The sequence below is a fragment of the Dipodomys merriami genome, unplaced genomic scaffold (genome assembly GCF_024711535.1).
Source record: "Dipodomys merriami isolate MVZ:Mamm:240054 unplaced genomic scaffold, mDipMer1.0.p SCAF_6, whole genome shotgun sequence".
Classification (NCBI taxonomy): Eukaryota; Metazoa; Chordata; class Mammalia; order Rodentia; family Heteromyidae; genus Dipodomys; species Dipodomys merriami.
Window position 1 is genome coordinate 26264796 of NW_027206179.1, and position 18311 is coordinate 26283106.

General features: G+C 35.5%; 1 protein-coding gene across 2 annotated transcripts in view; it reads right to left on the bottom strand.

Moving 5' to 3' along the window:
• The window catches only part of Gpc5 (glypican 5), a 1051553-nt gene that overhangs the window by 805808 nt on the left and 227434 nt on the right, over window positions 1-18311 (bottom strand). For both annotated transcript variants that reach the window (XM_070002745.1, XM_070002746.1), the window contains exon 5: window positions 5538-5660. In XM_070002745.1, the coding sequence (XP_069858846.1) occupies window positions 5538-5660 (123 nt within the window). The remainder of the gene's footprint in view (window positions 1-5537; window positions 5661-18311) is intronic.

Sequence of the window (18311 nt, forward strand, 5' to 3'; positions counted from 1 at the left end):
AGTCGTTTAAGGATTCAGGTGGACCTGTTGCAACAATGAGAAGAACAAAATGTCATGTCAAAACCAGCTTTACAATGTCGGTGTGGGGGGGGGAGGGGGGTATAATTGGGTGGGGGGAGGGGGGTAAAATTGGGTGGGGGGAGGGGGAGGCGGGGAAGGGAAGTGAAGGGTAAACAAAGGAGGAGGCTGCAATGCTTGGTAAGAAATGTATGCATTATCCTGCCCATGTAATTGTAGCCCCCCTGTACAGTATGTTCTCAAATAAAATAAAATACAATTAAAAAAAAAAAAGAAAAATACAATTGGACTGGGCACTGGTTGTTTGTGGCTCACACCTGTAATCCTAGCTACTAAGGAGGCTGATACCTGAGGATCATGGTTCAAAGCCAGACCTTGCAGCAAAGTCCATGAGACTCTTATCTCCAGTTAATTAGCAGAAAACTAGAAATGGAGCCATGGCTCAAAGTGGAGCTGTGGCTCAAAGTGGTAGAGCACTAGCCTTGAGCAAAAGAGCTCAAGGACTGAACCCAGATTCTGAGTTCAAGCTCCATGAGCAAATATATAATATATAATATTATATATATATAATTGGATACTGTAAGATTGGGAAATAAAACAGAAAAAATGAAAGTAAGGTAGATTTCCTGATAAAGAGTAAGAGGATGGGTTAGGATGGAGATGCTAAAGTTAAAACCAATTATATAGTCAGGGTAATTACTTGTATAGAGCAGAAACAGACAATAGGCAAGTAGAAAATTTCACCAGGTTCTCAGGTTTTCTGTTTTTGTCTTATTTTTAAAATTCTATTATAATTGTTTAAGAAAAGGGTTTATCTTATCAGAAGAGCTAGAAAATGTTGAATTATGAAAGAAGCATTCAGGAACAATAACTAAATCAAAATGAAATTAGGAATAATGTGGGTTATTAATTTTATTAGGGTACTTAACACCCTCTGGCTAATTTAAGAGTTGTTGTGAGGACCATAAATTCCTGGAGATTAAGGGAGAGTTGCAAATCATAAGCAATCAATTTACAATCATAGAGTAGGAACTGAAAAAGCTTCCAGAGAACAATTTTATTTCATGATGAAGAGAGGAAAGGTGAGAGAATACCTTAAGAGGAGAGACCATGCATTTCATCTTGAATTAGGAATTGTTGAACTATGACACAATGTTGCAGAAAATGGTAGGAGTACATGTTCAAAATCATTTGAGTTAAAACAATTTTGTTTCAGAAATTCAACTCCTCTTATCTAATGCAGGTATTTGAGACACTTTCATCTATACAGAATTCTGTTTAGATGAAATGCCTGTCAGAAGCTGGGAGCTGGTAGCTCACACCTGTAATCCTAGCTACTCAGGAGGCTGAGATCTGAGGATCACGGTTCAAAGCCACCCCAGGCAGGAAAGTCTGTGAGACTCTTATCTCCAATAAACCAGAAGTGGTACTGTGGCTCAAGTGGTAGAGCGCTAGCCTTAAACTGAAGAGCTGAGGGACAGCACCTAGGCCCAGAGTTCAAGCCCCACGACTGACCAAAAAAAAAAAAAAGGGGGGGGCTGGGAAGGTGGCTGAGTGGTAGAGTGCTTGCCTTGCACACATGAGGCCCTGGGTTCTATTCCCTAGTGCCACATAAGCAGAAAAAGCTGGAAGTGAAATCTTGCCAAAACAATCACTCTGATCTTATAATAGAGGATAAATTCAGCATTGGCAGCCAGTTAAACCTATTGATGTGGCTACCATCATTTCTCCAAGATGAACTTGATGATTATAACCCACCATAATGAATCAAATTAGTGTTCAATCCCAAAGTTGATATACATTCACTTGGTATCCACTGTTTTTCAAAAGTGTATGTCATTTTTTATTTTAATTTTCTATAGGTCTCAGAAATGAATACATACATATGTGAGGATTTCTTATAGTTTTTCACTAGTGATCTCTGCTTTTTATTTCTTTCTCAAAGAGGAAGTGGTTAACAATTTCCTATCATAACAGTAATCTAGACTCGATATAGGAAGGTAATAAGGGAGATTCAGTATTTCAATATTTAAATGGATTCCTGAAGATTTGACAAAACAATGTCACGCAATGTCACACAATTACAATGAAAATATGAATTACAGAAATTGGGAAATATCACTAAAGTACAGTACTAGCATGTGTAAAATCTCTTTGAACAATTAATATACACTAAAACATAGTGAAAGAAATGCAAAATGTATATGTACAGGGTATGGATTCTAATGGGCATGGATGAGTGGAGAGGCAAAAAAAGGATAAATATGGCTGAAATACTTTATATACACTGTGAAATTGGAGTAATGAAGCCTGTTGAAATTGTTTGGGGAGAGGAAAGAGGGAATGAGGGATAGTAATACAGGGGCTGAGTCTAACCAAGGAAAAGCATTGCATGTGTATATATATACATACATACATGTATATATGCACATATATATGGACATGACAAAGTAAATGGCCCTATGTACATCTAATTGATGCTAATAAAACTATGGAATTTTTAAAAACTAAGTGCATAAATAAATAGCACTATAAAGAGGTTTCTTTTTGGCAGTAGTGTGGGTTGAACTTAAGGCCTAGGTAAGCTTACTAGGTAATCACTATACCACTAGAGCTATGTGCATAGCTCAGTTGCTTTATAACATTGCGACAGGGTCTTGAATTAGTGCCTAGGCTAGCCTGAACTGCAATCCTCCTATTTTGTGCTTTGTGAGGCCAGAATGACAAGTGCATGTCCCCAAACCTAGCTATTGATTGAGAAAGGGTCTTGCTCCAACTCTTTGTTCAAGCTGGCCTCAAATTGTGGTCCACCAGATCTCTACCTCCTGAACCTTTGGGATTACAGACATGAGCCATTAATTTCATTTTTAATTTCTTGAAAGGTAATTTTAATTTTTTTTACAAAAGAAACATTATTTTAAAAAGAAAACAATAATGGTTTGGGGTTACCAAAATAAACCATCTAATTAATTAATTGACTGATTATGTACACTATAAAAATACAGACAACCTCCTAGTATTTTGTCCTAAAGTTAGACATATTAACATTTTTCCTACTAACCAACCAAGAGTATTATTCAGAAGAAATACTTGCATCTATTTTATGAACTTAAATCTACTAGTAGAATATATATAATACTGCTTTCAGTCATTTTTACTGAACAATTACTTAAAATTATTTTATAACAGCAGATGCAAATATGCATACTTTTCTTTGAAAATAATATTCATGATGAATACACCATAATCAATCAATTACATTTCATAAATATTTAGGTTTTTATTTTTTTTTTCTGTTTATGTGGTGCTGAGGAATCGAACCCAGGGCCTCATGCTTGCAAGGCATGCACTCTACCGCTGAGCTACCTTCCCAGCCCAATATTTAGGTTTTTAATATTGTGGATACACTGAAAAAAGATCACATTCTACACTCACAGAGAGAATCTGGTGAGTCAATTGACCTATTTTAAGGTATTAAGGAATGATTTGTTGCAATATATTACTAAAACATGCCTAGGAAACTCTTCATTCACTACTACAAAACACTCAGAGATGAAATAGAATATTCACTGGAGGTAGGCTAACAATAAATAAATATATACGAAACAATTACATGTATATGTATATATATTATATTTTATATTTACATATAATATATACAAACAATAAAAATATACTTTAAAAAGAAACTATCTTGAAGAAAAGGGTAAAATGTCCACTAAGATAAGGAAGGTAGAGAAAATATTTGGGGATAGATGAAGGCAAACTAAAGCTTGTTCATCAGAGACTAGAATCGTGGTGCACTTGGAAATGGCAAACAGACAGGAGGTCTGGGTGGGATAGGAAATGTCAGATTGAGCTGGGACCAATGAGAATGCTAAGAACCACTTCACCATCAACTGTAAGCTGCTCAAGAAGCTGAGATCTGAGAATCTCACTTCGAAAACAAAAGCAAATTACCTGAGAGAATCTTTTCTCTATTGAAGCAGCAAAAAGCAGAAACTGGATGTATGATTCAAGTAGTAGAGTATCATCTGTGTATGGAAAAAGCCTAGTCAAAAAATAAGGCCTGAACTCAAGTCCTATTACTGATTTTTTTAAGGGAAGAAAAGAGAAGAGAAGAAGAAAAAGAAAATTAAGAAATAAAAGAAAAGAAAAAGAAGTCAAGACAATCTATGCTATTATTTCTTTCAAGGACAGCAAAATATTTATTAAAGTCCAATATACACACAGGGAAAAAAGAACATCAATCATGAGTATTAAATATTGTATTTAAATTTAATTACGGTGCTCATCTGCAAAAATATTTTAATAACCGCTATGAGATATGTATATGTCACCTATAAAGTAATAATTTAAAATTCAGGAATGTAACTTTTAAATATAATGAATATAATCATCAAGAAATAAGTAACTAGCTCTTACTGTATCATTCATTTTGAAATTTTTATAGTATATATTTATTATAATAAATTTATTTTGCTAAATAACACTTTAAATGAACTTATCACTTTTTTGATAACTAAACAAACTGACTCTATATGGAGCACATGTGTTGGGACATAAGAAAGCATGACATCTGATCTTTCCTTTTTGTGGACTATGGAAACTAAAGTGTACTTTTTTGACAACTTCAAAGCAAGAATAAACGTTTTTAAGGAATTCAAATAAACATATATCAATAAAGTATATTTTACACTTCAAAAATTCAAATCCATGACACAGAGCTTCATTATCTCATATATAATTATCAGCAAAGACAAATAAAAGCACTACTTCCTTATCAGTTTTATGAACTAAGGAGTATTGATGAGTGTGGCAAGTATAGGAGGGTAATTGCAAGTACAATCAGTTACAAGAAATAAAAGAGAAGCTATAACAGAAACACCAGATGGAGAATAAGGTAAAAGTGAACTTTTACTTTTATGTTTCATTATAATTGACAACATGCAAACAAGAATTCAAACACACATAAAGTTGTTATGATTATGTAAGTATACATTTTTCTTTCTCTCTCTCTTCTGTTTCATACTCTTTCTTTGTCTCTCTCCTTTCCATTCTTTTATCCTCTCTCTCCTCTTTTTCTTCTTTCTCCCTATCTTTTGCTGTCAAGAGAAAATCACTATAGGATGGACATGCTAATACTTCTGAGAAACATTCACATAGCAGTGCATCTTCATATGAATATTGACATTTAGCTGAGTTTCCTCCTGCTTCAATACCCATGAAGTTCAAAAACAAACTTGAAAAATAAAACCAACTGAACAGGACAGGTGAGATTATTTTATAATCATAGGTTGAAAAGAAGAAAATCTTTCAAAACATCACAGGAAGTGATCATTTTTTTACTCAAAAGGATTAGAATCTATTTTAAGGAAATAATGAAAAAGAGTTAATCACTACTTGGTCATGTATAGAAAAGTTAAAACTAAAGATATCCATTGATGACTCAGGAAAAGAGAGCAAGCAGGGTTTAAGAGAAGTTACCATGTTTCCACAGACCAGTCCACAGGACATACCTTTGCACAGCTTCTCCATTCCAGCAGGGTAGTCCATCAGCGGCAGCTAATTCCTTAATGCAAAGCTGATCAGCCAGGCCACCATAGAATGACCTGTACAGTCGAAGGCTGTTGATAAATTCTCTGAATGAAAGAACAAAGAAACTCATTAAAATCCAAAATGCATAGTACAACCCAACACTAATGACAGATATTACTATGTGTAATGTTCAGAATATACTTATTTATACGTATATATTTATATATGTATATATATTTAAGCACTTTTCTAATAATCTGGAAAATATATTTTTCAAAGAATGCTAGCACTAATTTATTCTTTGAATAAGCCTTTATAGTTTTTATAATCTTATATATTGTTCTAGGATCAAGAATATGGTTGTGAATATACACATATACACGTATATGACACTTTAGTTAGCCTCTCTGACATCTTCAGTAGACATTGGAATCTAAATTTCAGTGATTCTAATAATTTTCATTTCTATGTAAAAAATGTCAGAACCTTACATGTTAATTTATTGCCTACTGAGTAAAAGCTCAGTAGACTGTTTCTTATCCTTCCTGGGTTTTCTCTTTTCTTTTTAATTATATAGAGTCATAAGTCTTTATTAAATAACACAACAAGATTTTTCAAAAACATAAAAATAAAGAATATATCCTTAATATATAAATTTAGGCTTTTTCCCACCCACACTACTGTTTTCTCCCTAACAATTATGGGAGGGAAAACAACAAAAATGTAGAATTGCTGTTTTTAATATAGAAGGTCAAGATTTTTGAGTTGTAGAACCTAGGCTTTTTATCACTTGATTAACCAAGTTTTTAAAAATTAAACCTAATTTTAACAGAATTGTTGATCAACTGCATAAGTTTATAATTATTTCTTATTATTTATTTATTTATTTATTTATTGGCAGTCGTGGGGCCTGAACTCTGGGCCTGGGCCCTGTCCCTCAGCTCTTCAGTTCACAGCAAATGCTTTACCACCTGAGCTACAGAGCCACTTCCTGCTTTTTCTATTGCTTAGGTGTTGAGGAATCAAACCCAGGGCCTCAAGCATGTAAGGTAAGCACTCTACCACTGATCCACCTTCCCAGCCCCATTTTTTATCAATTCTTAAAGCAGTATTTAAAACAGAAACTGCTGGAGTTGACTATAGGATAAATATGATTTTCAAAAATGTAACACTAGAAATCATGTAATCATATGATTAGAAAATATAACGGCAGATTTGTTGTTGGGGGATTTAATTTTTTGAGTTCCAGGTTGGTATAATTTGGGGAGGGGAAGGGAAAAAAATCAAATTGTTTAAATAGGGATACAGGTGGACCCACTGAAACAATGAGATGTACAAGAAGTTATGTCGAAAAACGAACTTTACAACTTTGGCATGCAAGGAGTGAGGGGAGATGGGAAGGGATGGGAAGGGAAAACAAAGGAGGAGGCAACAATGCTTGTTAAGAAATGTACTCATTACCTTGCTCATGTAATTGTAACCCCTCTGTATGGTATTTTCACAATAAAAATATATATAACTGCAAGTATTTGGTTTCAGAAAAATATTACTAGACAAGTAGCTGTAAAAAGTATATACTTGACTCATCTAGAACTTATGATTAATAAGAAAGCTTTGTTTTTGTGGATGGATAACTTAGTTTGAGCAATTACAAGCATCAAAGAAAAACTTGGTTTTCTTGCTATCAGAGTAATTATATTTCTTACTTACTACTAATTTTTATCTAGTAGGAGTTAAGTCCCTCCAAGATGACTATATCCCCCCTCCCCATAACTGGATTACATGAAGAAATATGAATTCTTACATTGCAACTACGTAACTAGAGAAGAAATCTGCACATTCCTAGAATGAATGAAAAGATGAGAAGCTTCTGTCATAAATTCTATTCTAAATCAATGATCACTCTTATGGAATCAATATGTTTTTTAGCAATTAAGAAGCCAGGGGGGAAAAAGATATGATGTTAAGACCTCAAAGTTGATGGTATAAAAATGAATAAAATTTTATGGACCTCAAATTACCTACTTCCTAGGAACTTTGTGAATACAGCTACTTTCATTTCTCCTTTCCCATCAGCAGACCCTAATGGAAAGAGCTTTCCTTTTCTTTCAATTTTTTTGCCAGTGATGTACTACATGGCCTTAATAAGCATTGGCATGTTTGTCTGTGTTCAATGCACTAGGACTGCATACTTCCAAATTCTTCCTTTCATAGCCACATCCCATTCAGGACACGAACACTTCTAAAATCCAAATCTGATATTCTACTGAACATGTCTGTCACTTCGTCACTTGCTTAAGCTGTAACAATGGTTGTTCTCATGCACTTCTCAGAAAGGTAGATAAGACACCTTTCTCAACTGTAATAACAGAAAACCTGCTATAAAGTTAGATACTTGCTATTCCCCAAACACACCTTCCTACTTTGTGCTTACTCTGAAGGCTTGTAACCCAGATTTCACTTATTCTATGGACAGTAAAGTTACTTATTATTTGTCACAGTGCACAAACTTCAGTGAGTACCAAGCTTTGTGTTGGCATGAGCTCATCATCACAAGTAAACGGGAAAGTCCCCATTTTCTGTGAATATGTATTTTTGGTGAAAAGCCAAAGGAAGAAAACAGTGTTTATAATGCCACATTGGAAGATAGCCAAATCAGGTAATATTTCCAAATAACATAGCAGCTTAATATTCCCTATATAAACAATCAAAAACAAAGATATGACAGAAAAATATGCAGCTTGGCTAGGGGGTAAAGTACTTATGAGAATGAATTCTGAAGCTGGGCGCTGGTGGCTCATGCCTGTAATCCTAGCTACTCAGGAGGCTGAGATCTGAGGATCATGGTTCAAAGCCAGCCCAGGCAGGAAAGTCCGTGAAACTCTTATCTCCAACAAACCACTAGAAAACCAGAAGTGGCACTGTAGCTCAAGTGGTAGAACACTTGCCTTGAGCTTAAGAGCTGAGGGACAGCCCTCAGGCCCAGAGTTCAAGCCCCACAACTGACAAAAAAGAGAGAGAGAGAGAGAATGAATTCTGCTAGTAATTAGGAAAAGATCAAACTACCATAAGCCTTATTGATCATTTTATGGCATTCGGAGGCATTTATTCCAAAGGCATTTTGAGCCATTAAGGGTTTTCTAGCCAGCAGGTGACATCACCATCAAAGTAGCAATGAGGAAGTAGATAGAAGAGCAGAGATAGAAGTAGATAGAAGAGATTGGTAATAGGAACTGAAACAAAATCCAGGAAAAGGAAAACTGAGAATGGGAGGGGAAAAAACAAAAGACAAAAAACAACAGTAACCAAAAACCAACTTTGCTAGTAAACAACTAAAGTTTAATAGGTGTGAGGAATCCAGAATGGACTGTAAAGGAACAGCTTCAGGATACTTTTCGTCTTCCCTTTGATCACTGAGGTTACCTCATTCACTGAAATCAAAAATGAGGAAAAGGGAAATACCACAATTCTAGTATCCCACACCATCCTTAGCGGTCTTCATCCTGTTCAATGTTCTCACCTTTTTGATAGCACATGGTTTCCTTTTATCCTGCTCTAGCATAAGGATCCAGGCAGGCAGCAGCTGTTTTTCATTTGTTTGTTTTGTTCATTGCTATAGATCCTAGAGCAGAGATGGTGTCTGTGTACAACATATCCCATTAAAAGTTGTCAACTTAAAACGTGAGTAAAAGTTAAGGGATGGGTCACCCTGCTCTCCATGTGCTCCACTTAAGGTAGTTTTTGAGAGAGCAAGTAAAGCACCTCTCATCAAACCCAATATGTGTAAACACCACCTAGAAACCCAGCCAAGAGGCAAATCTAGATTTAATAGTTGTAAGGTAGGGACCAATATTCTACATTGTACAGAAAGCACTCCAGTGTTGCTGATATTACTGATGTACAAACCATGAATATTGTGGGAGTTTTCTGTTTGACTTTGAAAGCCAAATTTACTGAATGTGTGGTAAGAGACTCATCATCCATAGAAATGGTGTTTGAAGCCATGGATATGGATGGAAGCTTTCAGATAAATAATATGCATTGAGACCAGTCAAAGGGACTCCAAAGAGAATAAAGGAAGAGAGTCTTCAATGTTAAAGAGCTATGAAAACTACAAAGTAAGGAAAGGTAGACTTAGAAAGATTCTTCACAGTATTTATACCAACCCTTGACCCGTAACATGACTTAGTTTGGAAATAAGGTCTTAAAGCTAGGCATCAATGGGCTACAACTGTAATCCTGTTACTTTGAAAGCTGAGAATGGGAGGGTCGAAGTTCCTGGCCAGCCCAGCCATAAAAGTTCATAAGACTCTCATAGCAGGATGCAGTAGCATGCACTGAAACTATTCAACAGGCTGAGATTGGGAAGATCACCGCTGTAGGCCAACTCAGAATGAAAAGTCCACTAGACTCTATCTCAATGGAAAGATGTTGAGTGTAGTAGTAGCACTCACTTGTTACCCAAGTTATGATGAGAAGCCTAAAATAGGGGAGTTGTGGTCCAAGTAAAGTCCAGGTAGGAAGCCAAAAATAAGAAGCCAAATTAAGAAGCCAAAGACATGGGTTGATGCATGGCTAAGAAGTAGAATGCCTACATTACTCGGGCAAGTCTCTGAATTTAAACCCTAGTGCTGCTAGAGCTAGGCAGAAAGAAAAGAGAAGGACAAAGAGGGAATTAAGGCTAAAACAAGATCACATAAAAGGGTCCATGTGACTAATCCAATATGACTAGAGTCATTTTAAGAAAAAGCAATCATGAGATGTGCATACAGAGAAAGGGCTCTGCAAGACACAAAAACAGGACCATTTGCAGGTTCAGGAAAGAAACATGAAAAAATCTTGAACTTCACCCTCGAGAAATAGGAGAAATTTTACTTCTGTTTTTTTAAGTTGCCTAGGCTATGGTATCTTTTAGGGAAGGCTACAGAATGAAGTAATAAGTAAAGCATTGGAAGTAGATACATACTTTGGATTTGTATAATAATGAACACTAAAAGCAGACTTAGAATTAGAACTGGACAATCACCAAAGGGAAACCAAAGCCAATTTGGTTTTGTGTATAATTATTTGAATGTGATTTTCTGTAAAGGGGAATAGATAATTAGCAATATGAGTTTTTTCCCAAATACTGTCTTACTTTCTGGTCACATCTCAGAAGCGGTGAAGTTATCTTGAGTCCTGTAGCTTATATGGAGCCTATGAAATGGGTACAGAAATGATGTACGTGATGTTTGTTTTTCTAGGCTGGGTTGCTGATTTCTTTTCTTTTTTACTCCCCCCCCCCCCAGCCCGGGTTGTAGGGCTTCAACCTGGGCTTGGACACTGTCATTACATTCTTCAGCTCAAGGCAAGCTCTCTACCACTTAAGCCACAGTGCCACTTCCAGTTTTCTAGTGGTTTGTTGGAGATAAGAGTCTCATGGACTTTCCTGCCCAGGCTGACTTTGAACCACTATCCTCAGATCTCAGCTTCCAGAGTAGCTAGGATTATAGGCATGAGCCACCTGTGCCCCAGTGGGTTGCTGATTTCTATTTCCCTCTACCACAGTAAGTGACAAGGTTTTGGATTGAATGCTTGGTCTTTCTGAGTCTTAAAGCACAAGCAACATCAGCAGTAACACCAGCTTCTGGGAAAAGGGAACAGACTTGAGAGAAGAATGGTTTGTTTAAGTATTCTAAACTAAGTATATCTTGAAGGACCACATTAGGATTCATTCTTGTTGATGACAGAAAAATAGGAAAAGAAAAAAAAATCTGTAAAGATAGAGAAAAGAATTATAAAACACAATATACCAAAATTAGAGAAATGTTCATTGAGACTTATATAAAGGAAGAAAGTATATGTGAATGTGATAATTTTGATTTGTAAGTATGAAAATGAGCAGAAACCTTAACTTGAAAACTTCTATTCAGTTTTGGCAATTTTTTAGTTCTCAGAATTAAGAATAGTGTTGCAAAATGCACTTTCACTAAAGGACCAGGAAATTCCCACTAGATATTAGAGAAGATAATTAAATTGATGGGAAAAAGGGCACTAGTAGTCATAGTGAAATCAGACTTATCTACTGCCACAAAAGTGGTGGTCCTCTTGTAAGAATTTGTGCCTCCCTTCCCAGCAGACTGGAATATTTCAATGAATAAAATATTCTTAGCATGACTACATTTTATTTGTTGTGGGAATGACAAGGTCTATATAATTATTTTACTATAATAATTAGGCTATTAAAGTTAAATTTAAGAACACAACAAATGCAGGGAGATGCTGGAAGTTCCTGTTAATCATCCTTCAGGAACTTTTTCCTTATGTCAGATATATAGACATAGATGTAGATATAGATATCATACATAAATCAAATATAAGTAAGAACAATGGTTTGAAAACATTTCAAAGAAAACAATAAAGTATTCCTTTGTGGAATATTAATTCAAAGCCTAGAAATCCAGTTCATATGGAAATTTGTAATTTCTTACTTAGGTTACAAATCTAATCCCCAAATTATCCAAATTGCCTCTGGGTTTGTTCTTTCACTTTTCTTTTAATGCTTTCTTTTCTAAAGTAAAAACAGAAGCAGCATTAAAAGATAAGACATACCAATTTCCCTGATTTAAAATACCATGCAATTAAGTCAGAATGGCTTACAATGGCCAGGACCTATCCACCTTTGACCCCCAAATTCCCATTCCCTGACAGCTGACCTTCCTTTTCTCAAACACTCCAGCCTAAAATCTACACTCTCTCCCTCTCTCTCTCTCCCTCTCTCTCTCTCTCTCTCTCTCTCTCTCTCTCTCTCTCTCTCTCTCTCTCTCTCTGTCTCTGTCTCTCTGTCTCTCTGTCTCTCTGTCTCTCTCTCTCTCTCTCTCTCTCTCTCTCTCTCTCTCTCTCTCACACACACACACACACACACACACACACACGTATACCCCTCATAAAATATCTCAGCATTTATTGACAAGTTTCCAACCTTGGCACATTCAGTTTTCCCTATTTTGAACAATCTTCTCTTCCTCCTTTATCTTTCTAGGAAATTTTCAAGATCTTGCTGAACCTTTATCTCCTCCCTTTAATTCATTTCTTCAACTGTGTAATATTTGTTGGCCCATGTCTGTCTGTCATCCAGCATCTGTTTGCTTCTGTCTCACAGTCCTTGTTACCTGGTATTGTTATGCCTCTGTGACTCTGGCTCCTCTAACAGAAGCCATTTTCACTAACAGCAGGAGCTAGTTTTTTGTAACCCTTGGGTTTGGGTTGGGTTTACACCCAATATTGCACTCAAATTAATGCCACATTAGCCCCAGATTTTGTCTTACTTTTGATCAGCTTCTAGAATTATGAAGTCTTATAAGACAGCCTGCTAATAATTATAATTTTAAAGAACAAAAGATAGCTTGGTAAGCTTTCCACTTTAGGAATTAGTCTATAGTTATTGCATAACACTAGAAGTTCCTGGTATATTGTGCATTTGCAAATGGAAGAAATCTAAAGGGCTGTAAAACACACCAGACTCCACTAAGCAGGCTCGAGACAGTATCTGTGGATATATAATGTTGAATTTAACATTAATGCTGTACAATGCTGTACAGGGAGCTAAAATATTCAGTGCATCAAGTACACTGTATTATGGGCTAGTAAGATCATTCACTTCAGCACATTCTATTAGGATAGAATAGCCACACATCAGTATCACTTAGAAAGTGTTTAAAACTATACAACTAAAATTCTCCCTCAGATATTCACATTCACTAGTAAGACTTCTGATTTGGATTTGTTGTTGTTGTTGTTGTTGTTTAAAGTATCTTATATGTAAAGCTGAAATTAAGAACCATCCCATTGTAAAAGTAAGGCAAATAAAAGCCAAAAAAGGTGAAAAGACTATTTCAACATCTTATTTAATCATTTGTGGAGAGTTCCATGATTTATTTATCTCAGGCTAATAGTAAATGTCTGATCAATCAATGTTGAAAAATTGCCAGACAGAATAATATTCTCAAGTTGTAACAGTTTCAAGAAAAAAAAATCACATTAAAGAAAAACACATGTGTCTGTTATACTAGAAAAGTTTGGTGAAATCTATATGTAGAAGGTGATGTGCTCAGATAGGGAAGACCTCTCTACATTTTGACCAGTCTAAAAAACTCAGTGCAGGAAGCAAGGAGTGGGGTAAATGCTAATTAATCGCTGGCTGATGACCAGCTTTGTGCCCTCTGCTAGCAGAATAAAGAAGAAAAAGGCTGCAACACAATTGCTCATTCATAGCCTGTAGCTTTATTTGCCCTGAGCTTACTGAAGGCAAAGGAGAAACATGGACTAGCATAGTTATTGCTTCATTGCTTCCCAGGCCCTAGAGGCCAACAATTCCAGAAAGGTCTCCTGCTATGTCACATGGTAAAAATGTGTGTGTGTGTGTGTGTGTGTGTGTGTGTATCTATCTATCTATATATGCATCCCACCGTGAAAGTTTTTTCTGCGTCTATTGACATACCAATGTTCAGTCATAATTTAATGCACTTTTAATTATAAAAGTAATATAGTATTTGCTAAGTAGTAAAATTGTGAAAAGATTTAAGAAAAGCAAATTAGTATCTACCCTTCGTAGTAGTTCTAGCCCTCCCTCCTTAAGCAACCAAAGTTAACAACCCGGTATCTATCCTTCCTTAGCTTTCTCTACATGTACACAGAAATGGCAGATAGATACACACAAGAGATACAGAAATAGAAATATTGTTTGGTTTTACAGATTGGTGACAAGTTATACACATGAATAGGAATTTCTAACCACAGGAAATCATGAACCCCTTTCCAATTAATTAATATAGGTATTTCTTACTTTTATATAGCTTTATTGTACTTCATAATGTTTATATAGCCACTGTCTCAGTCTAGAAAAATAATAGACTAAAATAATTAATGCTTTAATTTATAAAGCCAGTGTACTCATTATTGTTTTGAAAATGACTGACCTGTAAATTTCAAACTTTTAGGAATCTTCTTGGAAGTTGTCTGCCTTAAGGGCTCTAATCCATATTTTTTGTTGTTGTTGTTCTTTTAAATTTACTTAGACATTTCTAGAAACAGATAATTGTTCCGAGGCAAACCTCTCCATCTACCCATCTCCTCTAGTGGAAATTTCTTTCACTTAAAAGATGTATACATTGACACATATTATTATTTCCTTTTTTCCTATTGAATGCAATGCAGAAGAGACTTTTTCTAATTTTGACCAAAGCTAATTATCTGAAAAGGCATTGGAGAAGAATCATATTTTCAAGTGGAGCTTTCCTCTGTGGAATATCTCGGACCACATGTTTCTTTATTTAATGACATCTATTGATTTCTTTTGTACCCTTAAAGTCAGTCCACAAGTAATACAGAACCCAAATTAAAAGCAGTGCCTTCCACACTGTTTGAAAATATCTGTAGAACAAAGGTCAAATGTGCAGTTTGGTAGTTAATGGCCTGAGGCAAAGTTAAGGTTAATGTGGCACTAATGAGCAGGCTCAACCCTGTAGAGATGTCTGACCGTGGCTGTCAAACAGCAGACATTTAAAATGTCAGTCTCCAGCTCAGCAGAGGAAATATATAATTACATGTTTCTAGATAAGAACTATTTTCTCTTGCTGTTCTGAATCTATATTTAATCACTTAACTTTATTCTCACTCAAGTCATCCTATTTGACAAAATATTTTTAGATTTCTGCTCTACAGCAGTAACTTCTCATTATAAATGTTTGGAAATAATTAAACTTATGTAGTCAGATGGGAACAAGGAACATTGAAATCTAGGGGCATGCTTCATTGAGAAGCAATGCAATGTATGTGTGGGGCACATTTATCACAAACACAAATGTGTTTAAACACATTATATACATATTTTATCTTATAAAAATGTATTTGTTCTAAAAGAGAAACTCAGGAAGTCTGCTCTCTGAACCCCACTTGAACACACTGCTCCTTATGGGAACTGTGACCTAAGGTTTCAGCACCACTCTTGGATTTTTATTTTATTTTTTTATTTTTTGTTCTGGGTAAGTGATTCCAGGTTTCCCTCTGCTCATAGGAAGTCTTCTGGTTCACATGACATTAGAAGATTGACTGACTCCTCAACACTGCTAAACAAAATTAAGAATGGGTTGGTAGTTCAAAGAACAATAAGGAAAACAGTGGAAAGGAGAATCTGAAAGAAATCTAGAAAAGTCACTAGTGTCCTTCCATACCCTTCTCCCGGAACTCTGGCTGGATAGGTGTTTCATGTACAGCACTCTCTTATGGTGTGTTCTTATCCTGATAGGGAACTTCCTGGCCATTTATAGATTTAGGACAGCAAGGTCTCTTACTGTGTTCAATGGTGTTCCAAACATCCTCTCTGGACTGATGTGAAACATACTCTGAAATGTCAAAACAGGGCTCTCCAAACCAGCTTAATATGATGCTACCACTTTGGAACGATGTACCTTAAAAAGCACCAGCTGTGTTCTATAAAACAAACCACCCAACAGTATTTTTTTAAGATGACTGAGGAGACTGGAAGAATCACTGTGCTAACACAGCCTCTGAAAAAAGTAAGTTCAAGCATGAGGAATGAGTCCAGTAGGAGTCCTTTTTAAGGAAAAGATTTTAAACAAAGACTGAACACCCAATCAAGTGTCTGAGTTTTTTGTTTTTAAAATCAGACTATAATGAGGAAATTGGTCATCCATTGAATTGAATGACCATTAAAGAATATAGAGGTACAATATAATTTCTCTACTTCAAATCTTTTAATTTTCATTAAAATATTCAGCTACTATAATTAGTATTGTTAGCCTAAGGAGGCATACTATTAGTTTAAAATGGAGGGTCATAATCAACAAGCCAATTGTTGGTTGAGAGGGTATCTTGCTCATATTTTCCTCAGAATTGGTCTTTATTTCCAATTTGATTTGTGAGATTAGAGGCAGGACCCATCATGTCCAGACTTGAGTTTATTTGATTTATGAGACCCCAAATTTTCAGTTCTCTCTCTATATATTAAGAATCTTGGTAAAGGACAAAGAAACAAGCACAGCAAAGGAGAAGCTTACATGTTTCTAAATTATTAAAGAGAGGGAATTGCCTTTAAGGACGGGAAGTTTGATCAGAGAATTTACAAACGCTACCCATAAGAATTACCTCAGCTCTGCTCTTTTCTAGCTCTTTCTCAGCTTTCCTTCTCTTCTCTTTCCCAGCTCCTTTCTCTTTCCTAGCTCTCTCTTTCCCACCTTTTCCAGATGCTCTCTTTTCTAGCTCTTTTCTAGCTCTTTTCTCTCTTTCCCAGATCTCTCTCTCTTTCCCAGTTCTCCCAGCTCTCTTTCCCCACCTCGTGGAGGACCAAGATGGCCTGGTGCTAGCCGAAATGATGAATAAGCCTACCCCTTACCTGGATACCATGAGCATGGTGGTGTTCTGACTCGGCTACCAAAAAAAAAAAAAAAAGAATTACCTCAGAACTTTTGAATCTTCATCGGTTGTTTTATGTTTGTTTGTTTGTTTGTTTGTTTTTCCCAGAGCTGAGAACCAAACTCAGGGCCTTTTGGAAAGTGCTCTTTCACTGAGCTAAATATAATTCCCCTTTGTTGTATTTCTAAGCAAAAGAAACCCAACAGAATGCTAGAGTTAGAGACTGAGTTTAGCCATGTATTTTGAGATTTATGTGATTTATGTCATGGAGTGAAGAGGGAAAAGAAATGAAAGCAGTGTCTAAAAACTGATGAATCCTTAGAAACACATTTCTTTTTACTATTTTGAGGGAAGCTATGGGAGTATTCAGCTTTGTCCTTTACATCCAATTACAAATGAACATAATATGGATATGTCTTGATAATTTTGCATCTCCATTTTACCTATTACATGAATGGAATTCAACTGTAGTAGACAGAATTTAAATTTGCCACACAAAGCAAAATGGAAGGTAAGACTTGATGCTCTCATTGTAGATTTAGAACCCATGATGCTTATAAATACAACTTATTCTTCTACACTGGTAAAAGGAGAAGCTTTGCTGATTAATTGATTTTACCCCCAGTAAGTTGAATCCTTTTCCTTCTTCAAGAATTCCTAAAGGAAGGTGAATAAAATCCAGGTATTATACTTATGAATGAAAATAGAATAATTATGTCAATTAAAATTATTAAGAGGGCAGAGAATGCAGGAATAATAGAGGGGGTACATATAATCCAAGTGTATTATATTTATGTATAAAAGCCCAATGAAATTCTTTAAAAAATTATACACCAGTGAAAATAGAAGTGGGAAAAAAATGGGACTGACTTTGCAATTCTTTTTACCCCTACATATGCTTATTGTTTTCCAAAGGAAAAATGATAAAATATTCAATTTTGTGAGGGGAAAATATACATATATTACATATGTGTGTAATGCACACATTTACATGTTTGTGTCTATTTATGTGTGTATACACATATACATACATATACAAACACATTGTCTCAGTTATGTTATTCAAAGTTTGGTTTCCTTGGCTTATTTTAAGTCTATAAATGAGATAACCCTACAGTAACCCTTGTAAACACTACTGAAGGTTTCTAGTAGCTGCCCAAGCTGTTAGGTGGAAATAGGTTTTTTGGAGAACTAGTTTTAAAATTGTACAGTTTAAAGGTCATTCTTCCTATTGTTAGAAAAATACCTATTTTCTTATTCTTTCTATAGTGAAGAATTAGTAGACTTATTTCTACCTATATTATCCTAATTAGACAGTTTCATTATCAAAGATGTCACAAATC